Below are 24,070 nucleotides of genomic sequence, written 5' to 3'. Positions count from 1 at the left end.
CCCGGGTTCGATTCCTCGGTACCCCGCATACATAGCAAAAAGCCAGAAGTGGTGCTGAGGCTCAAGTGGTAGAGCTCTAGCCTTGAGAAAGTCCAAGGACAGTGCTCAAGCCCTGAGCTCAAGCCCAGGACTGGCAAAAAAAAAAAAAAAAAAGAACTTATTTATTGATCATGCCTTTTACCTATTAATCATAACCTGAACACTGTAATTTTAAATTATAAAAATATAATTAATTAGGCTAAATTTTTGCAGTTTCTCTTGCAGTAAGTTTATTTTTTAGTAAGGGAAGTATTCTGAATTGCTTAAAGTGAATTTGATTTGCTTAAAGTGTTATTTTTCTTTTGTTCTTCTATTTATTAATCGAGTATTATTGAGTACTGTATGTCAGTCACTATAATCAGCACTGAGAATAAAAAGACCACAGTGCCTGCCATGTAGGAAAAGGAAATCTAATGGTGTGTATTGGGAATAATTGTGGAGTCTGAGGGGGCAGTAAGTAATTTTGCATTTTGAATTTGGAGTATGGCACAGAAGTCAGACAAATAGAGATGAAAATATAGGATTCATTTGTCTGTTCTTTTATTCAGTCAGTCAACAAGTATTTATGTCTACTCTCAGCCAAGGAACTGATTTTGTGACTATGGCAGCGAACAAAACAGACAAAAATGTCTGCTCTCATGAAGCTTAGTGAGGGAGGCAAACAATAACCAAGGTAAATAAGTAAAATATATAGTATGTTAAATGATAATGCTGTAGAGATGAACATAAAAGGAAAGAAAAGAAAGGAGGGTGACTGACATGGCAGCTATGAAACTCCTGAAGAAAGGGTGAGTGTGAGTCATGGATATCAGAGAGGTAATCATTAGAAGAACATAAAAGGGCCTAGGGCAGGAGCAAGTCTAAGCAATGATAGGAAGTCAGTGGCTGAAGTGGTATAAAGAGATCACAGGGGATCACAGCATGGTAGGTAATTCATAGATAATTTTAAGAAATTGACATTTATTTATTTTTGAATAAGATGAGAGAAACCATTGGCATGTTCTGAGCAAAGATAGGATATGATGTGATTTACCATTTCACAGGATTACTCTGAAATACTTGTACTTTCTATCATAGAACTTAATTAGTATTGGAGAGTAGACTGGAGGGGTACAGAAGTAGAAACAGGTCAGCTAAGAGATACCACAATAACTTAGGCAAGGAATTCTGTGATTTAGATCCAAGCAGAAATAGTTGAGGAAGTGCAAATTGATCACATTTCAAATAGATTTTAAAGATAAACTTAATTTACCAATAGACTGATGTAGAATCTTGAGAGAAAAAAGATAAGAAGGACTTTTGGCCTAATGTATCACAAGGATAGAGATAAAGCAAGGTAAAACCAGAGAATTTCATTGTATTTGACCATCAAGACCTTCATAAGAAGAATTTGAGTAGACAAATAGGATTATTGAAAGTGTATTAGAGAACTGAGAACTATCTGATTATGTTTGAGAAGTTTGTTTATGGGTGTTTATGGGATTTTTCTATAAGTTGAGTAGTAAAGCCAACATGGAGAATTTGACATAAATCAGGCAAGTGGACTTTTTAATACTGTATACTTAAATTAAGTTTTATTCATTTAACTCTATTCAAAGATGGAAATACAGCCTTTAAATTCTAACATGAAACTTGTCTCTCAAACAAGGGATGAAAAGGAGCTCAGTTGAGCATGCTTAGTTCCTTATTCCACACTTACCAATAAATTTAAATTCTTATTTTCTGAGGAGTAATAAGAAAAAGATTTTAAAAAAAGAGGCCAAGTAGAATCTCCAATTATGGAGATATGAAAGTCCTAAAAATTGAGTATAGTTTTAAATTTCAACATGTAGTTAAAATTTTTATGGAAGCACAGATGAAAGTTACCATACCCAAACAGAGTCTTGAAAAGAGAAGTCACAGGAAACTTTTTAGATGTGATGATTTTAGTCACTGGTGGATAATACTAAGTACAAACTGGTAATAGTATTATATGCCAGGTAGAAACCTCAAGTTTAAGGAAAGAGAAACTAGTATGTGTTAGTGTTAGGTTTTGCTCGAGCTTTATATGTGATAGAAAGTTTTAACTCAGTATGAGTATAAGATGGGATGCCCAATATGATCAGTGAAAGGTTAGATTAAAAAACTGGTAACCTTATACAGTACAGTTTCAATAAAGTGATAGAAATGAAAAGCTGATGTCTGATTGATGAACAATGAAAGATGAAGGAGTTAGGAAAATAAGTACAAATCACTTTTTTGTTATTGTTTTAACCAATCCTGGGGCTTGGACTCAGGGCTTGGGCACTATCCTTGAGTTTTTTCAAGGCGAGAGCTCTACCATTTGAGCTACAGCACCACTTCTGGCCTTTTCTATGTATGTGGTACCAAGGAATTAAACCCAGGGCTTCATGCATGCTAGGCAAGCACTCTACCACTAGGCCACACTCTCTACCTAAATCACTTTTAAATATGAAATGCGCATGATGACAGGGGAGAAATGGAGAACTTTATCTAGGTAGCAATTTTGAGAATAAGAGTGTAAATTTCTAGTCCAGGACAAAGACTTTGGGAGAAAAAGAATTATTAAAGATATTAGACTCCAATGATAATAAAAAGGAGCTATGTTGTGACTCCTACAGTGGGGGAATAAATTTGAACTTACCCTCTGAAAGTTGAGAATAGGGAGTAAATATGGAGACATACTTATGTACATACATCCACATATAACTCTATTGATAGAATAGAAAATCAACCCAGATGATTTCTGACTTTCTTATGCCTCAGGAAAGAGCTAGAGAGCTTAATAACTGAATACTAGGTAAGTAGAGATTGAGAAATTGGAGAAAATATTGACGATTTGAATAGTTACCGAGGAGAATGGTTGAGGATGAGTACTTCATTCATATTAGAGGATTGAAATGATTCTCAGTATATAATGAAAGTTGAAATCAAGAAATTTGAAATGGCAATATTTTATGGAGGGTTTTGTTGGTTTTTTTTTTTATACTGATGATTGAATTTAAAACCTGGTACTTGCTCATCTTCCTGTCTGTTTACTTCCTCAGCTGTTACTCTATCACTTGAACCATACTTCCAGCCTACTTTTTTGCTGGTAATTTTGGAACTGTAGTTTCACTGACTTTATTGCTTGTGCTGACTTTGAGCCATGATCCTTTAACTCCAGTTTCCTGATATCTAGGATTAAGGTGTGAGCTGTAATCCTGTATTTTTAACCTAACTCTATGAGAAGTATAGGAATGGAGAAAATAGATTACACAGTGGATCTAGTATTATGATTTTTGAGGGATAGCTGCTTTGGAAATATTGAAGTGAAAGGAAATAATGGTACAAATTAGTTCATATTCATGTGTTAGTTTTAGAAAGAGAAACTAAACATATAGTGAATAACCTAGAAGGAAAACAAAGGTGCTGGCATAGAGATGAGGTCATGAAATTGGAAGGTAGTCAGGAAGATGTGGTAACAGTAAGTTGAAAGTTTTTAGTTGGAACAATTTTAGATTATTACAAGCTCTTATGCTACTGGTTTCAATATGGAATGAATTAAGGTCAAGGAATAAGATGATATGAATATGGAGGCATTGCTGTTAATTCTGTGTGCATTTTGTATTTCGCAGGAAATTGACAGAAATTGAGATTGAGAGAAAAACTAAATCAGGTCTCAAGTCTTCAGTGAATGAGGTAGGGCTTTATAGACAATAGCAATAGGATATAGGAGATAGCATTAGTTAAGAATGATAAAAATTTCCAAAGCAGCACAAAGCTTTTTACAGGAAGGAAAGAGTAGTAACAAGGAAAAGGCAAAGAAACAGCCAACTATGTGTGCTTACTTGGTGAGTGCTTACTTGGTGAGTAAGCCTTTCTGACTAGAGGTAGAGTAGGGAAATTTGAGTCTGTAAAGGAAGATCCCAATTTCAGCCAAGACTTGGAAATAATGACTCTTCTAGAAATAAACTTACAACTGAATCTATAGTTCTAAATTAGAGGAATGTGGAGAGAGGAGTTATTTATGGCAGGAACAGAAGCTGAAAGCAGAGAGATTATGCTGGTTTTCAGTATTTCATGACTGAAGCTTAGGAAAATGACAAGTATGTTTGAAAGTGACTGACCTTTAAATATGTTAATATTGACACAACTCTTTAGAAGATACAGCTGGATACTGTCTCTGTCTCATTATTGTGGTATAGCCTACCTACTGTATAGCTTTTAAAGGGATTGGTGAGGGCCATATTTCTGGTCTAGGTTCTCTTAAAAAGACCAATGCTTTAGGGTCAGATAGCTTGAAAATGTGAGCATTGTTCTGGAGTGAGCCATTGCATTGTGAAGAAAAAGAAGAGGTATCTCTTAATTTGTGGAACAACCTTACTAGGGTATTAAAGTGAGCCTGAATACATGTATATGTTAGAGTGCAATCATTCATTGTTTTTGTCCATTCCATGAATGTTTTACAACATGTGTCAAGTATCTTAGATATGCTTCAGTGAATAAAATAGAAAAACTTACTGGTGTATTATACATTGTAAGGGAGTGTGGAAAGTGGTAGATAAATATTAAAAAAATAAGTAAATTATTTAGTGTGTTAGAGGTAAGTGGAATGAAAGAAAAATATAACTGAGCATGGAATATTGGAAAAGGCTATAAATATAAATTGGTCAAGTCAGGTTAGGCTTGATTGAAAAGGTGACATTTGAGCAAAAACGTGAAGGAGAAAAAAAGGATCATATGACTCTATGAGGGAAGGGAAGTACACCAGGATTATTCATGCAAAGGCTCAGAGGTGGGGTGTGTGTGCCAAGGAATAATGAGATCCAGGTGTCTGGAATGGAACAAAAGAGTAGAAGATACAGTCTGAATGACAAGAGTTTTTTAACTGACCTTCATGTTAAAAGAGTTTTTAAACTGACCTTTATGTTAAATTCTAACTTATTACTTACAATGTAGATTTATAATATTAATTACAAAATTTCCATGGTAATATGGAATACTTTTTTGAAAATTAAGACCAAGAATTTGATAACTTTATTACTAGTCATTTTCTGTTAAGGAATAACTTTTTAAATTTGCTGTCCTTAAAATGGTACTTTATAATTCTTTGCAGAATGACCTAGAACAAGTACTACGTCAAATTGGTGATAAGGACCAAAAGATCCAGAATCTTGAAGCCTTATTACAGAAGAGTAAAGAAAATATTTCATTGCTAGAAAAGGAAAGAGAAGATCTTTATGCAAAAATTCAGGCTGGTGAAGGAGAGACTGCTGTTCTTAACCAATTGCAAGAAAAAAACCATACATTACAAGAGCAAGTAAGCTTGCAAAGTGTATTCCTAAAATTCACTTTTATCTTTCTAAATCATATTAAATGTTTTATTTAAATGATTTAAATCGCTTTTACTACTTGTAAAATGTTATGTATTTTTGACAGATTCATCCTACTTTACCTTTAATACTATAGTGAAAGGTAACATGATTAGACAAAGGAAATTTTCAAGTCCCAGGATGAAACTTATTATTCTGGTTAAATATCTCATTATAAAAGTTATTAGGAATATACACCTGCCGTATGAAATTTTGTGATGTTAAAAAAAGAAAAAAGGAATAGATAGCTGAGTGCCAGGGTTCAGGCCTATAATTCTAGCTATTCAGGAGGCTGAGATCTGAGGATTGTGTTTTGAAGCCAGCACAGAGAAGTTGCTTTAATGTTATGAGATTCATGTGTAGTTTAAAATAAAAATTAGACTAATACATTTTCAAACTAATACTAAGAGATTGAATATTTATTATGTAAATGGGAATTGATTTGGAACAAAATGTCAGTAATTTAAGTTAATCAATAATCTAGTTTGTAAATTGCAGTATAATATAGAATATAATATAAATTTTTCCTATATTTCCAAGTTTGAGGAACACTTTTTCCTTTGCATATAACTACAATACCAGAAATGTAACTTATTGTTTATACTTTTTTGTCTTTGCTTTCTCTCTCTTGTTATTTATTTATTTATTTTACTGTTTTGTTCATTAGAATGTATCAAAGGATTTCACTGAAATAGTTTTATATATGAATATCTATGAAAGTGAAAACTACTCCATTATATTCCCTTCTCTCTTTCCATCCACTCCATTTTCAAATGGGATAGATGAGGTTTCATTAATCTATGTTCATATATGCATATACTTCTGCCCTCTTAAGAATTTTATCTTTTTCACCACTTTTCCCTCTGAGAGGAAGTCTGTGGTCCATTTCTTTCTTTCTTTCTTTCTCCCCCCCCCTCCCCGGCCCTGGGGCTGGATGCTGTCCCCAAGTGTTCTTTGGTCAAGGTTAACACTCTACCACTTGAGTCACAGTGCAACTTCTGGCTTTTTCTGAATTTATCAGGGATAAATGTTTCATGTATTTTCCTGCCTGGGCTGGCTTTAAACTGTAATCCTCAGATTTCAGCCTTCTCAGTAGCTAGGATTACAGGCATGAGCCACTGGCGCTGGCCTATGTTTTTATAAAGAATTCTTTAAATTACTTTTAGTTATCTACAATTGGCACTACTTATCATGACGATGTGGTCAGGAAAATCAAACATATTTTAGAAACAATAAATTAAATCTATAGCCTTTGGGTCTGGCCATAATGGAATAACAGATCCCTTTTTATTTGTCCTACCATAAACATCTAGAAAAGTGAAAAGAAAGTATAAATTCAGTGTTTTCAGCCATTAAACAATAGGTAGTACAGGACTGTGTTCCCTGAGATTTTAGAGAAACCAGGGAAGTAAAACCTTTGATCACTATAAATTTTCACTAAATTTTTACTTTTTTATTTTATTTTATTTAATATTTTTATTGTATTTAATAAAAGGGTTACATGATATTTGCCAGATAGAAGGTGCATTAAATCACATGCATTGATACCTTTCCACATGTTTTGGTCCCCATTACCCTCCCCCCCCTTGGTTTTCCCCCCTTCCCTGTCCAATTTCAAGTTATTTTATTTTTTTTAAAGAGACCTTTCTTTCACAATGTAGTCACCTATTGATTTGAAAATCATGGAAAACTGAACTCAATGAACTAAGGAGTGAGAGATTGACTTAAACTGAGAAGTTGAAATTCAGGAAGGTTAAATCACCTTGATTTTATAGGGGAGAATGCTCCAATGAACAGTGCAGAGAAAAAAAATTCAGAAATCTGCATAGGGATCAACTAGAGACTTGTGGTTTCGTGCTAAGTTTTTACTTACACTGTGAGATTCTATATGTTCCGTCAAAAAAACAATATCAGGGGACTAGAAATTGGATAATTACCAGAGCTTATGCAGGGATAGAAGATGTTCAAGTACTAGCCAGTCAGAGAAGAAAGACATAGTCATAGTTCAGTACTTGGGACCTTCAGTAGAAACTGCCAATCTTCTAAGAGGAAGATTTAGCTAGAATAAAAGCTACTACACATCTCACAATTGCATTCTAAACACAAGAAGTAATGTACCAACACCTGATGAATGTAACTGTAACCCCTTTATACATAACCCTGACAATAAAATACAATTTAAAAGAAACTTGGAAAAAATTCTCCCTCTTAAAAAAAAATTAAAGGGATTATTTTTTGGCTTACCTGAACCAGGAATGCATTAATTTCCAGTTGGAATAAAACTCAACGTTTTTTGAAGGAAAACAGTATGATCCAGACTAGTCACAGTAAATAAGAGAATGTTACCAAATGAGTTTGGCCATACAGGGGAACAATAGTATCCTTTTTGCACCGGTGGAGGTGGAAAGGTGGAAGAAGTGTTGTGAGGCTGGTCCTGGGGCTTGAACTTTGCCTGGGCGCTGTTTCTGAGCCTCTTTATGCTCTCTAGCACTTGAGCCACCCCACTACTTCTGGCTTTTTTTTTTTGGAGTAGTTTATTGGAGATAAGAGTCTGTATGGGGACTTTTCTGCCTGGGCTGGCTTTGAACTGTAATCCTCACATCTCAGCCTACCAAGTAGCTAGGATTATAGGTATGAACCACCAGCAGCTGGCTAATAATTGTATTTTAGTGGTCAATGGAGAAGTATCTTGTATGCTATAATTATACAATCAGTATAATCAGTATAGGAGGATAGGAGACAAAATTTTTAGAGATCATGGCTGAAGTTTAAAATTTGATTATTAATATAAGATGAATTGGATTTTAGCTAAATTTCAAAAAATGAATGTTCTTCAATAGATACCATAAGAATAAAAGGCAAGGTACTGTCTTGGAGAAAATATTTGAGATATTTGATAATAGTTCCTATTTTTCTGGTAATTTATAAATATTCAGAATATGTTACAGACTCTTACTACTAAAATAGTTCATTGCTTGTCTTGGACTAGAGACGAGAAGTAAGAATGAGTGCAAAGAGGTAGGAGGAAATGTTTTGGGATAATGAAAATGTTCCTTATCTTGATCATAGAGATGGGAAAGTGAGTATATACATTTTTTTCAGATTACTCATTGTATACTTAGAGGAACTTACTATATGTAAATTATAGCTGACTGTAGATTATTTTATTTTTATTAAATATTTTTTATTGTAAGTAATAAAAGGATTACATGATATTTGCCAGATAGAAGGTGCATTAGCATAGTACATTTAAGAACAACAGTCACACAAGATAAAGCTCTTGTTTCCATATCCTAGAGTTCTTTTCATTTAGCCTCATCCTATATGATCTTATTTACCTAGGTTTTAAGCTATTGTAATCCTCTGCTAGGAGAGTCCTAGGTGTGTACTAATTAATACAATTAAGGGAAACCATTGAGTCTATGTTCCTTTGGGTCTGGCTTACTTCACTTAATATGATTTTTTTCTAAGTCTTTCCATTTCCTTACACATGGGGATTCTTTTGAAATAGTATGTTACTTAATTTTGGAAAGATGTGAATAATTTTACTTACTAATAAAAACAGGAGATAATCTATTGTAGAGCAGCTTAATATTCTCTTAGAGCTTACATCTGGGTTTCTTAGTTTTGTTGTGTCATTTGTGAATTTTATAACTAGAGTCTTGTTTGTATAATAGGTAACTCAACTAACAGAGAAGCTGAAAAATCAATCAGAAAGCCATAAGCAAGCCCAGGAGAATTTACATGACCAGGTGCAAGAACAGAAGGCACACCTCAGAGCTGCACAAGACCGTGTCCTTTCCCTAGAAACCACTGTCAGTGAATTAAATAGTCAATTAAATGAAAGCAAGGAGAAGGTCTCCCAGCTTGACATACAGGTAATACTGAATTCTGCTGTGAATAAAGGACTGGTTTCACAGTACCAGATGATTTTACTTTTCTTTGTTTTGGTTGTACATATTAATAGAATAATATTGGAAATAAAAATTAAAGAATGTAGTTTGGTATTCTTATTTTGTAGCTTTTCAAGTCCTTTCCCCTCCCTTCCCTTCCTTTTTTTTCTTTTTCCATTTTCTGAGCTTTCTTATTTATCTGAAAGCTGTATCTCCTAAAGTCATTGAATGGCTTAGCTTGTCTTTGTTTTAACTTCATGTTACTTTGGATATTCAAATTCATTTGATATTATTACATTATATATCTAGGTTAAATATGTTTAGCTAGTTCAGGCATAAAGTATAGAGACCCCTATTTCAGCCAATAACTAGGCATGGTGCTTTGTGCATCTGTTATCCTAGGCCTGTAGTAGACATACAAAGATAGGGGTCCAGCTGACTTGGGCATAAACTAGAGACTCTGCCTGAAAAATGACTAAAGCACAAAAAACCTGACTTAAGTGGTAAGAACACTTGCCTAGCAAGCATGAGGCCCTGAAGTCAACCACCAGTGTAGCCACTGCCATCCTCCCCACCCCCTAATAAAAATCTTTAGGTCTTCAGGGAGTGACATTGCAAATGAACTTCCTGTTTGTTTTGAGTCTGCAATCTTGGGAGCCATTCTTTTCTTTGACACAGTAATTTAGTTCAGTGTAATAGTGGTAAATTGTAGATAAACATTTCTGAAAAAAACATGACTTTTTATTTTTCTTTTCTTTCTTTGCTTCTTTTTTTTTTTTTTTGCCAGTCCTGGGGCTTGAACTCAGATCCTGAGCACTGTCTTTGGACACTTTTTGCTCAAGTGTCTTTGGACACTTTTTGCTCACTTGCCACTTGAGCCACAGTGCCACTTCTGGATTTTTCTGTGTATGTGGTTCCAGGAATAGACCCTAGGCTTTGTGCATTCTAGGCGAGTACGTTATTACTAGACCATGTTCCCAGCCCAAGACCTGACTTTTTCTCAGTAAAAATGTAATTTGTATTTCCTCTGTACTTCCTTCCCTCTTTCTCTACCTTACTCTTTTCTTCTTAGGGTCTCATTATGTAGCCTACACTAGCTTTGAATTCATACTACTGTAATTATAGACAGTTACCACCATTGTTTTTTTTTTAACAAATGGGTTCTCTAATGTTTTGGCATGATAAAGGAATATTCTTTCATTGTATCAAAACATTATCAAGAGTTGTCTTTCTTACCTACTACTGTTTCACATACATATTTTTAAGTATTTTTTAATGAATGGACTTAATTTTTAAATAGTGGCATGACAAAAGTAAAGTACACTCAATCAAGAGAAAACAAAAATATAGAATTACATAACTTGAAAATTTTGTTACAGATTAAAGCCAAAACTGAATTATTGCTATCAGCAGAAGCAGCAAAAACTGCTCAAAGAGCTGATCTTCAGAATCACTTGGACACAGCTCAAAATGCATTACAGGATAAACAACAGGTAGGACCCTGATGTCATTTCATACTATAACTTACTGCTTTGGTAGATAATTTAATTATAAACATATAAAAAAGTGATAGCTAGTTTACGTCATCTAAGGACAGATTTGCTTATTTTTATTAATCCCTCCCTGAGTTTGGAACTAGTTGAGTAGAAAATGTAGGAGTTCAGGTAGATGATGATTAAAAAAATACCTTTATTTTTGACAAGACTCAACTGATGATCAGTAGTGGTTGGGATTCCTAATATTGTATTGCATTTCTTCCTTAGCAGAGGCCTTGGTATGGAGGTGACTCATTTACGCCCAATTATAGAATTGTTGCCTCATCCCATCAAGAACCAATTGTTGGAAAAGTGATACAGATCTCCAGGCTTGTTTTTAGGAGGTAGGCTAGGCCACAGCCTAAGAAGCAGAAAAAGAAGGCTGTTTTTCATCTCAATGATAAGAATCACTCTTTTCCTTTTTTTTAAATTAAAAAAAAATTTTTTTTGCCAGTCCTTGGGCTTGAACTCAGAGCCTAAGCATTGTCTTTGGGCTTTCCTCAAGGCTAGAGCTACCACTTGAGCCATAGCACCACTTTGGGCTTTTTCTATATATGTGGTACCAAGAAATTGAACTTGGGTCTTCGGGCATGTTAGGCAAGCACTCTACCACTACCGGCCTCAAAAATCACTCTTTTTCTTGATGATAGGACAGAGTAAGTAAGGCATTGGGGAAATTTAGAAATGAATTTTCTCACTAGGAACTTCTACTTTAGGATCAAGGTCAAAATTCCAGTCTTACCTTTGTTAGGTAGAAATGTTTAGAGTCTACTTGTTATTCAAGAATTAATGTTTGTTCATTTGTCCATTTTTATAGAAAATACAGATTATATATATATATATATAATTTTAAAAGCAAAACCAAATTTTTTTATATTCATACTTTCACTCCCATTTTTCCTTAGATGGAATATTTGCTATTAAATTTGGCATTTATACCTCCAGATATTCATAAGCATCAAAATATTATATATTATGTATGTGTTATACACATTAATTTTTTATACACAAAGGGAAATTAGCATATAGAAAAGAAAAGAAAGTCATCAAACAGTAACAGTAGTTATCTATATAGACTTAATAATTTTTATTTTATTCTTTTAGTGCAAATGTATATTCCAAAGACTTGAATCGGTATTGCAAATATGTAAAGGTTTGAGAGGAAAAATCAGTACTCTCAATATGGTCAGGATGACTGTAGTCTGAATTTTTATGTCTTTTCTTATCATCTTCATTTTGGTTCCTTAGAGAACTAAAACAACTCTAACCATAACCACTGGGAAAGTTTAGGTTCTATCTAGAAGAAAGATGATTAGAAAATGGAGTAAAGAGGTAGGGACCAGAATTAATACAATAAAAACAAAATGAAAAATGTAATTATTATAAAATACTAAAAATATTTTTTGGGGGAGATGTTTTTGCTTACCAAGGAAGCATTCTGTCTCTCAGATACCTTTCCGGCCTGTTTTGCATGGTTTTTGTTTGGATAGGGTTTCCCTTCCTGTCCAGATGCATGCTTGGATTTCTATTCTCAAATTTTTAACTTCTTATAGCTGATTGAAAATTCTGTGCCACCACTCCCAGCTATAGAGTGAGAAATGTTCTTGCCATCTTTTCTGCCAGGGCTAGCTTCAAACTGTAATCCTTCCAACTTTATTCTCCCAAGTAGCTAAGATTAGAGGCATGAGCCATTGGCTCCTTGGTCCTAAAATATTATTTTAAAGACAGTGTTTGAATGTTTAAAACTTTTCATTATAATTTAATAGTTACTTTGTTTTCATTCCTATTTGTTAAGAATCTAATGTATATCCTGCAGAATTAAGAAGAATACGAAAAAGGGCTTGGGTAGGGGAGGGTGGGTGAGAATATTGAAAGAGGAAACATTGGTCAAGATATATTGTATTCATAAACTGTTAAATGACAATGCCTTTGTAAAACTACTATGTAATAATAAAAAGGAAAAAAATGAGGATTTACCTTAAAAAAATTCATTTGAGGATGTATTCTATGGTAGAATGCTTACCTAGCATGTATGAGTCCCTGTGTTTGATTCCCAGTACTGTGAAAAAGGAAACAGAAGGACGCCAAACAAAAATTTAACCATTTGTAAGCCTAAAGTTAGTATCTCACACTTGGTAAAACTTTCAATAATTTTATGCTAATACATAATATCATTTAACTTTAGTTTTTACTTCATATATTTTCTTAAAGTTAGAGGTTTTGATTTTACTTTAAACGTCTAGGCACTACCGCATTCAAAGCCTTATCAAGTTTTCTCCAATGCTACTTTTTCTGTAGGAGTTAAATAAGATCACCACACAGTTGGCTCAGATCACTACAAAGTTACAAGACAAGCAAGAACATTGCAGCCAGCTAGAAAGTCATCTTAAGGAATATAAAGAAAAACACCTCTCTTTGGAACAAAAAGCTGAAGGGCTAGAAGGCCAAATTAAGGTTTGCACGAAAAATGTTGAATTAGTTATATTTGCTATTAAGTAGCCTTGAAATAAGATGATAACCTATATGCAATCAAAGGTTTTTAATTAACAAAGAAAAGTGTAATACAAACTTTTAAAAATTTTTGTTATTTTTATGTTTTAATTGTGAATTCAGTCTTTATTTTCAATTACTTTATTAATAGGTGACTTTTATAAATGATAATTAATATACTGACTATTATAAATTATTTTCAAAAGGTAATTAAACAGATCTCTGTAATTATGTGGAACTTTAAAATTTTTATGCAGTATGTATGTACAAAGTCTATGCCAGGTCCTCTGAAAGACTGCAAACTAAATTATTTCCTTACCCACATGTGTCCCAGCCCTTTGTTGCTTATTTTTCAGATAAGGTCTTTTGTTTTTACCCAGAGCTGGTCTTGGACCATAATCCCCCTAAATAAACCTCTTTAGCTGGAATAACAGAAGTGAATTAATATGCCTAGCTTATTTTTGCAGTGAAGTATTGATTAACAGTTTGCCTGGAACTGCAATCCTGATTTCTGCCTTATTAGTATTTGGAATTACAGGTGTGATTCTACATGTGTGGCCTCAGAATATGTTTTCTACTATAACACAAGTATTTTATGGCTACTTTTTGTGTATAATGTAGATACCAATTTGAATATAAACAAAATGTCATAATATTTGGTAACAGATTGATGCAGGTATCCATCCATACACATGCCTAGTACTCTGAAAGAAGAAGCAGGAGGACTGCAAATTTGAGGCCAGACTAGGAAAAGTTGGTGAGATCTTGTCTTGAAAACAAAATGGCTGGGAGCAAGCTTAAGTGGTAGAGGATTTAGCAAATCTGAGTTCTTTCTAATTTTTGGTACAGTCTATAAAAATCTTGATAATTATTAACATTAAAACAACTATTATGTTTCTTCCACAGAAATTAGAAACTGATATTCTTGAAGTTAAAGCAAGCAAGGAACAAGCTTTACAGGATCTCCAGAAGCAAAGACAGCTGAACACGGATTTAGAACTTAGAATCACAGAACTGAGTAAACAGCTTGAAATGGAGAGTGAAATGTAAGATAAACTCTTGCTTTTAAATGAAAGTTAATAAAGTATTAACATTTCCTTAGGATTTTAATTTTTCTGTCATTGCCCTCAAAGATTCATTAAGTGCTTATCTTATGTTAATTTAATAAGCTCCTAACATTAATGTGAATGAAAAATAAAGCTATCAGTATTTTCTTTTTGGGTGCCAATCCTATGGTTTGAACTGAGAACATGGGCACTGTTCCTGAGCTTCTTTGCTCAAGGCTAGTGCTCTACCATTTGAGTCATAGCTCCATTTTTTGTTTATTTTTTTATAGTTTTTATAGATAAGTCTTTCCTACTCAGATTGCCCTCCAACCTTGATCCTCAGATCTTGGCCTCCTGAGGAGTTAGGATTTAGGTGTTAGCCACCCATGTTTAGCCTATCATAATGTTTTTAAAGTTAACTTCTCTAGAAAGGACTAAAAAATTATAGATTTTGAATTACCTTGTGCCTTTCTAACAAAAATACCGTACCTATTTCTCTTAAGCAATTATTTTGAGTTATTTACCAGATTACATAAACTAATATAAACAGTTTAAATGTAGGAATGTATGTGTGTGTGTGTACCTCCTGTGAATTGAGGGAGGCCCGAGTAAGAAATGTATTCTTTCTTGCAAAAATGATTTTTTTTCAGTTCTCTGATATACTTTTGTAGATTGTCTGTGATTCCGCATAAGGGAATTACCAAAATCAGTGTATAATCTTATTTGTTATTATTCATGTAAATTTATGCCCAGTTAAAGATTCAGATTTTGCTTATACAGTTTGAGTTACAGTAAGCAAACTCTGGCAAGCCATGGGAATTCCCAACACTTGTCTTCAGTGGGTATGTTTGTACCACTCCTAGACTTTTCTCATTTGCCTTTCTAGTCAGTCCATCTATTTGCTTTGTAAACTTTCTAGTGACTAATTTTGTTTTGAACTCATGTAAGTAGATTCTTAATAAATATTGTTTTGGTGTGCATTTAAGGATATGAGGGAAGGTTGAAGGCTCATCATTTGCCTCTGTACACCATTAAATTGTTCTAGTACTATTTGGAAGAAAACTTTTCTCTATAATACATGTGGTATTGTGTATGGCCTTTTTCTTGTATCATTGGTCAGTCCTGATATCACTGAATCCTTTATTATTTTAGCTTTTTGCAGTTCTTCTATCAAGTTATGTTAATCTTCTAGCTTTAATATTTTTGAATATTACCTTGACTCTTTGAAGTTCATTGCTTTCCCATATCAGATTTCATATTAATTTATCCTCTATACAATAAAATAGTTTTTTAAAAATGGAATGGCAAATTACAATTCAGTTTGGGTTCTCGTAGTTTATTTACTATGATGTTAATTTTAAAGGGAAAATGATAACATATCACTTGTACAAGCTACTTGGTTTTAAAGTTGAGCAAAATCATTTGTCTTTCATTTATTTATTTGTGCTTAGGCATTGCCCCTGGTCTTTTTTGGAAGGCTAGCACTCTACCAAGGGATCCATAGAACTACTTCTGGCTTTTTTTGAGTAGTTTATTGGAGATAAGCGTCTCATAGACTTTCCGGCCTGGGCTGGCTTCAAAATTGTGATCCTCAGATATCAGTCCCCTGAGTTGCTAGGATTACAGGCATGAGACAGTAATAGTTTTTGTATCTTATACTTTCTCTATTATTTAAAGTTTTGAGGTTTAAAACCTGTCAAATACCTCATCAAATATGACGTATTTCGTGTTTTTGAGGGAAGAAAGCAAAGTTCATAATGTACTTGGGAACTAACTTTGAACAGGTTCTTTAGAGTGCATGGAAAAGCTTTTTGGCTATTAAATACCTGCTATGGTTTTCTTTGCCTATTTATTATGGACAAATTGGATTGAATAAAGAGGCTTAAATTATTAACTTAGTTGCCTAGAAGAAAATCATGTAATATGTTAAATGATCAAATCAGGCGTTTTCAGTTGTGTAAACTTAAAACATAAACTGGTTTTGTTTTTGAACTATGTAAGAAAGTTTATAATTTATTATTAACTTTGAATGGTAAACTATGCAGTATTTTTAATTGTTCCCTAAATACCTAGCGTATCCAGTACAAAATTAGATCTACAGAAAAAATCTGAAGCCCTTGAAAATATGAAAGAAATGCTTACTAAGCAAGAAGAAGAGAAGATTATCCTGAAGCAAGAAATTGAAAAGTTAAATCAAGATGCAAAGAAGCAGCACAAGGAATTGAGTAACAGAATTCAAACAGCAGTAACAGAATTGAAACAAGTGAAGACAGAGAAAGAAACACTAACGAGAGAGCTGTCTGCAGCAAAAGAGAAATTGTCAAAAGCTTCAGAGTTATTGAAAAACACCCAGGGTGAATTTGAAAAGGAGAATCAGAAAGGAAAAGCCACTATATTAGATTTGGTTAGTTCTTTATGTTTACTTTCTGAGGTAGAAGTGAGTATTTTATTTAAGATGGGCTAGAGATATATAGCTCAAGTGGGTGACCCACTTGCCTAACAAAACCCTGATACCCCTAAATTAATTAATTACTTAGTAAATGTACTGATCATTTAGCTTAATTCACTGTTGGTTTTGTATCCTACATTTAAGTGTTTTAAAGTAGTTCTTATGAAGGAAAGGAAGTCTGATTTCTTACCCTGAGGAAAAGTTTTCCCAACATAATGGTATATATGCAAACACAATTTTCTCAAGGCCAATAGTAGTTTCAGTTGACTGTACATTTTCTTCTGTTGTTGTTTTGATGATAGATTTCAGATAAACTGTAGCATGTTTATTCTTTCAGTATTTCCATAGGAGTACAGCTACAGTGAAAGTCATTATTAATCACTTATCTGAAAAAAAAATTGAGAAAATGCAAAGAATCTAATGCATTTCAATTACGGTACTATAAGCTTTCTGATTGTTGGATATTCTAAAAGTCTTGGTAAAATCTTTAGTAATACCACAAAATATCTATAAACAACAGACAAAAAGTCTCGAGAAGTGCTTAGAATGAATTCTTAGAAATGTGATAATATAACAGCAAAAGTAAGACTTCTGTAAAAGTGTAAAGTGTTTTGGAGCATAAAAAACATGATATTGCTATGCTACCTTTTTGTTTTTTCCTGTTTGGAGAAGAATTTTACAATTTGTACTCATTTTTATTTTCTTGAAAAATTTTTCCTACTACTATTTTCTGGAATCTCATTGTTCTACTTTACAAATGAAATGACAAATTAATTATAATTGATTTTTGTGACATAAAACTGTGGTTTCAAAATTGTAATCTCTAAAGGATTATCTTAAATCCCTCTCTATCTTTTTCCCTCCTTCCCTTTTTTTGTGGCAATACTTGAACTAAAGAGTCCTTGCATTCTTGTTTGGCTTTGTCTACTGCCACACCTCCAGTTCTGGCCTTTTGGTAGTTAATTGTATATATGAGTCTTTTAAGTTTGTCTGCCTGGGGTTGGCTTCTAGCTGCATTCCTCAGATCGCAGACTTGGAGGAACTAGAATTACAGGTGTTAGCTACCTGTAAAATATTTTATTATAACTGTGAGTTGATTATTGAAGTCCCTAGCATTTTGCTGCCCACTTAGTCATCTAAGAGTTGCCTGTTGATATCATCAAAATAAGTAATCTTATCCTAGTTTAGCACATCAATTTTAATTTATTTCCTATATTATTCTAAGCTTATAAAAGCAAACATTTTATTGGTATAACACACATTTTCTGTGTGTTACATAATTTCTTCCTTTTTAGGAAAAAGCTTGCAAAGAATTAAAGCATCAACTTCAAGTACAGACAGAAAGCACAGTAAAGGAACAGAATGAACTGAAACAATTACTTGAGAGAGAGAAGGAGGTAAGATTTGCCTTTTTAAGGCATAAATATCAGAAGTATAATAATCCTTTATATTTGCAAAATATTTTTACCCTGATACTTAAGTGAAAGGAATGTTTATTTCTCTTAAGTGTAATCAACTATACGTGCAAATATATATACATATATATATATGCACATATACTATTACATTTATACACATATGTTTTTGGGGGGGGTTGTTGATCATGGGGCTTATACTCTGGGCCTGGGTGCTATCCCTGAGCTCTTCAGCTCAGCATCAGTGCTTTATCACTTGAGCCACAGCACCACTTCCGGTTTTTCTGGTGGTTAATTGGAGATAAGAATCTCACAGACTTTCATGCTCAGTCTGGCTTTGAACCATGATCCTCAGACCTCAGCCCCTGAGTAGCTAGGATTACAGCCACCAGCACCTGACATCATATATATATTTTTTTAATGTATATATTTATATGCTACTTACTTGTCACAGAAACAATTTAATTTAAAATAAAAGGCCCAAATAAAGGGGTAAAATCCATAAAAAGAAGAAAATTAGACTAACTATAAATTAATAAACTAATAATTAAATGATTTAGGTTATCAACATTATTATACTGAAAAAGATTGAATTCTGTAGAAGAATCCTTTTAAGGACTATTTATTTCAGAGGTATTGAAATATTTGATTATGTCTACAGATAGTTCTGTGATGAAGAGTTCAGTGCTAGACTGTTTGCTTAGGAGGTACAAACTCCTGAATTCAATCCTCAGCACCACAAAAGGATTATGAGATTTTTCTTTTGTCAGTATTTTGTTAAAATACATGGTAAATAAGTATGTGTTACACATAGATTTTGCTCTTTGAAGATATTCCATTGAGCAGCTAGAGTTTGTAGACATGCAACTTTCTAAAAAATCTGATTTGATAAAGCAACAAAATGAAGTCCTGACAAATGTTTGATGTCATTGTATTCTGATTATTGATTGAAAGAAGATATTTATGTTATAGATATCAACCATGTAAGTGACAAAACAAACTATAGTGGCATAGTGCCCAAGTTCTGAATCAAAATTGTCCAATTAAGGCTCTGAATGTGACTTAGTGGTAGAGTGCTTCAATGGCATGCATGAAGCCCTGGGTTCGATTCCTCAATATCACATAAACAGAAAAAACTAGAAGTGGCACTGTGGTTCAAGTGGTAGAGTGATAGCCTTTAAGCATAAAGAAGCTCAGGAACAGTGCCTAGGCCCTGAGTTCAGGTCCCAGGACTGGCAAAAAAAAATGTCCAAATAAATGTCTTTATTATGCCATTTATTCACATGCATTTTTGACATGTTTCCCTCTTCACTCTGTGCTCCACTTTTCTCAGTAACTAAAGGGGACTAACAGTAGAAATAAATGGATTAATATATTTGAAGTATGTAGCATACTGATTATAAGAAAATAAATGCTATATGTTACCTATTATTTTATCATCATTTTTATAACATAATCATTGTTATTGCTGTATTACCTGACTCCTTTTTACATAAAAGTGTTTAGGTAGAAGATAAAAGCATCTATATCTGTATCTATATACAATGAAAACTTTTTTGAAAATCATTTTGAGTAGGATCAAATTCTCAAATGCAATTGTATGTTCATAATGAAATATACATAAATAGGGAAATACAACTTTGGCTGGAAAAGTTTAAAATAATGCTTCTTTGTGGCCACAGAAGATTTGAACAGTAATAGTGGGTGACTAAAACAAAATAGAAGTAAAATATGTCCTCATATCCAAGTAAGGTAATTATTATGTGATGTAATTTAGTATTATCAAAGAGATGCTAAAATACCTTGTCCAGAGGATGTTAGGTTTGGGTTTTTTTGGGGGGGAGGGCTGGGTCACAGGGCTGTCCCTGAGCTCTTTAGCTCAAGGCTACTACTCTATCCCTGGGCCTAGGAGTCATCCCTGAGCTTTCAGCTCAAGGCTAATGACCTACCCCTGAGCCAAGTCCCATTTCCCCTTTTGTAGAGGTTAATTGGAGATAAGAGTCTCAGGTCCTTTTGTGTCCTGGCTGGCATTGAACCTTGATCCTCAGATCTCAGCCTCCTGAGTAGCTAGGATTACAGGCGTGAGTCACCATGCCCATCTTAGAGAATGTTATTTTATCAAAGTTAATATAGAGCTGCTTTACTGATTATGACTAATAGCCTCATTAGCATTTGAGAATACTTTGGAAATGAATAGATATTCCAACCATCTAAACTTGATGAACATAATGAACATAAGTCTTGCAAGTTACCTAATAGTGAATAGTGTCAGTTATTAGAACAACATGAAGGCAGCCTTCTTTTTCTCTTCTGTTAAACTGCTAAATCTTAGTTGCCAAGGGCTCAGTAATTTCTATCAAGAGTATGAATGTCCCTTGTATTATTGACTTCCAATCACAATTCTTTTTTGTTTGTTTGTTTTTTCTAGATTACTCGTAAGGTGACATTGGAACTCAATTCAATTAAGGAAGAAGTCATTCAGGCCCAAAATACTTTAAAACAAAAGGAAGTAGAAGAGCAGCAACTTCTGGAGAACATGAATGAGCTAAAACAATCAACTGAGCAGAAGAAAAGAGAAATTGAAGCACTCCAAGGAGAAATTAAAATAGCTGTTTCACAGAAGGTATTGATAAGAAATTAGTTTACTTTTAATAAGAAAGAAAAGTTGGCAGTTAAGCTAATAACATGATTAAAATACACCATTTTATCATAGCCATGTGTACATATTCTCTTAAGTTTACATAGGCTTAGTTTTCTAAATTTTTCTGTTAAATATATACCTTATATTTTACTGTATGATTAAATATTTGCTGAATTTCCAGTCACTATAATTTTATATTCTGTTATCAGTTATCTAACACGAAAATAATATTAGGCAATTTATTATTTTAGTATATTAGAAAAATTTAAATTAAAAACAAACCATCTTTACTAAGGAAAGTAATAAAAATTTGTTAATATTGTATTTTTTTTTTTTTTTTTGCCAGTCCTGGGCTTGGGCTCAGGGCCTGAGCACGGTCCCTGGATTTTCTCAAGGCTAGGGCTCTACCACTTGAGCCACAGTACCACTTCTGGCTTTTTGCTACCTATGTGGTACCGAGGAATTGAACCAGGGTCTTCGTGCATGCTAGGCAAGCACTCTACCACTAGGCCAAACTCCAGGCCCTGTATTTTCTTTTTTATGGGTGCTGATCTTGGGGCTTCAACTCAGGGACTGGATACTGTCTTTGAAGCTTTTTGCACAAACTAATGCTCTACCAGTTGAGCTCGAACTTTTTGGTGGTTTATTGAAGATAAAATAGTCTCAGACTTTCCTCCCCAGGCTCGCTTCAAACTGCTATCCTCAGATCTCAGCCTCCTTAGTAGCTAGGATTGCAGGCATTAAACCCTTGCATCAATTTTTTTTTTTTGCCTTTAAGTTTACTGGTAATGCAGTTATCAAGCTATTGTATTTATTGTTTAATTTTTGTTTTTTTGTCAGTCCTGGTGCTGACATAGATTACAGACATGAGCCACTGGCTTCATTACATTGTTTTAAAATTATGACTTAAATTTTGTCATTCTTTGACTGTATAAATATAAAGTAAGTTCTCTTTATGAAGTAGAATTTTAGAACACAAATATAGATACTAATGTTTTGAAAAAAGCTTAATTGTTTGCATTTCATTTTATATTTGTAATGAGTTTTATAAGTATTCTGTTTTAAATACCTATGTATGTTTCAGACAGAGCTTGAGAATAAACTCCAGCAGCAGTCAGTAGAGGCAGCACAAGAACTAGCAGCAGAGAAAGAAAAGGTAGCAGTATTACAAACCACATATGAAAAGTCTCAGGAAAATCTAAAACAGCTTCAATCTGATTTCTATGGAAAGGAATCTGAACTTCTAGCTACAAGGCAAGATCTTAAGGTATTTAAACTATATTATACCATAAAATTCAGCTAGTTGTTTGTAGACATTCATTACTTGATTTATTTGAGCCCGAATGGGCAAGGAACTGTTCATATTTTCGGGTCATCAGGCTTGTTTTCTATTGCATATTATTTTAAGGTTAATATGCTCTTCAAAAAATTAGGTTGTTTCATATTATTACAGAATAATGATATACATAAATGTGGGCTTTTTGACGTAAGTCCTATTTGTAATAGTGAAATAATAGTTACTTATGTCAATTATTTTTATTAAGGATCTTGATGTTTTTATTGGAAGATAACTTCATTGTTGAGTTGTGGCAGGAATTCTAAGGAATTTTTAAAAATTTAAATTAATTGTAAAGGTGATGTACAGAGGGGTTACAGTTACATTGGTAATGAGTATACTTCTTGTTGAATATTGTTACCTTTTCCCTCATTTTCTCCTACTTTCCCACCCCTTACCTGATTCCCCCCCCCCAAAAAAAATTGGATCATTGTGCACTGATTCACCCTTTGTTCTCTGTTTCACCATTTTGTTATCCTCCTTCCCTTCCCCAATCAGACAAACATATATACAAGCTACAGAGCACTAAAATAAAAAAGTGACAACAGGGTATAAACCAAAGAGGGGGGGGGAAAGAAAAAAGAAATAACTTCACATAGTACATTAAACACAGCAACAAAAAAAACTCTTTAACATCTTGGAGTTCATTTCTATCAGCATAATTTTTAGGGTCATATGTACATAGCTAATGACCTAATATGATCTTCTGTTAGGACTGTCCTAGACATATACTAATTATCCCAAATGAGGGAAATCATGGAGCCTATGTTTCTTTGGGTCTGGTTTTCTTCACTTAATATGATTTTTTTCCAAGTCTTTCAATTTCCTTATGAGTGGGGTGATGTTATTCTTTCTGATGAAAGTATAAAATACAAGCACTTATGAAAAATGCAAGCAATTTTACTATAATTTGTTAAGCAGTGCTGACTTTAGGTTTTGTTATTTGTCACTTTCATGAGATTACTGGAATTTTAAATGAATAAATTTAGGACATTATAGCTCAGACTTAACCTTGATTATCCAATAATTTTGCTTTTCAGTATTTTGTCAGTGATAAAATATCAAGCATATTAAAATGATGGATATGGTAAAAATGATTTTAAAGTGCAGAATTTTAAGTCTGTTGAAAATTAGAGTATTAGAATGTTTAGGTACATATTATATATGTATTTTATGCAAAGGTTCTGGTGGGGAAGTCTTTTTGGAGAATGGACTTGGTTGGGTCCTGAAAAATGTATGGAATCTGAGTATTGCAGAATCCTGAAAAAGGTCATTCCATTTAGGGGCACATTTAAAAAAAGGTACTACAGTGGGAATAAGCAAAGCTAGGGTATGCTTACTGTGATCTCTCCCTGTAGTGTTGGCTTGTAAAATTGTGAAATATTTTAGAGGTGTAACAGACCATTGGTTTTTTTTGTTTTTTGTTTTCCATTCCTGAGGCTTGAACTCAGGCCCTGTACACTGTCCTTGAGCTTCTTTTGCTCCAAACTAGCACTCTACCACTTGAGCCATAGTACTACTTTTTCTGTTAATATGGGACCGAGGAATTGAACCCAGGGCTTTATGCATCCTAGGCAAGTACTGTACCACTAAGACACATTTCTAGCCCGACCACTGCATTTTAAATTAATAGAAAAAGTGAAGCATCTAAGCAGAGAGGTAAAATGAAGAAAACAATGTTTATGAAAAACTTGTAGTTTTAAAGAAGGTTTAAAGAAGCTTAAGTTGACCGATCTTACAAAGATTAGTTAAAGTAAGGTTATCTCTCCTCCGTAGATTCTGTAAATAGGTGTGAGTTGTTAAGAACTAGGTTTAAATAAAGTTAATAAAGATAGAATAGAAGTGATTAGTGGGAGGGAGAATAAACAAAAG

General features: G+C 33.5%; 1 protein-coding gene across 2 annotated transcripts in view; it reads left to right on the top strand.

Annotated features, from left to right (window-relative positions):
• Window positions 1-24,070, top strand: part of Eea1 (early endosome antigen 1) — a 95,370-nt gene that overhangs the window by 61,582 nt on the left and 9,718 nt on the right. For both annotated transcript variants that reach the window (XM_090328382.1, XM_090328381.1), the window contains 9 exons: window positions 5,138-5,341; window positions 9,071-9,271; window positions 10,666-10,779; window positions 13,120-13,275; window positions 14,218-14,357; window positions 16,431-16,761; window positions 18,102-18,203; window positions 20,650-20,844; window positions 21,947-22,129. In XM_090328382.1, the coding sequence (XP_090184508.1) occupies window positions 5,138-5,341; window positions 9,071-9,271; window positions 10,666-10,779; window positions 13,120-13,275; window positions 14,218-14,357; window positions 16,431-16,761; window positions 18,102-18,203; window positions 20,650-20,844; window positions 21,947-22,129 (1,626 nt within the window). The remainder of the gene's footprint in view (window positions 1-5,137; window positions 5,342-9,070; window positions 9,272-10,665; window positions 10,780-13,119; window positions 13,276-14,217; window positions 14,358-16,430; window positions 16,762-18,101; window positions 18,204-20,649; window positions 20,845-21,946; window positions 22,130-24,070) is intronic.

Source organism: Megascapheus bottae, chromosome 2, assembly GCF_031878675.1.
Source record: "Megascapheus bottae isolate mThoBot1 chromosome 2, mThoBot2.hap1, whole genome shotgun sequence".
Classification (NCBI taxonomy): domain Eukaryota; kingdom Metazoa; phylum Chordata; class Mammalia; order Rodentia; family Geomyidae; genus Megascapheus; species Megascapheus bottae.
This window is presented reverse-complemented; position numbering and strand designations above follow the sequence as displayed.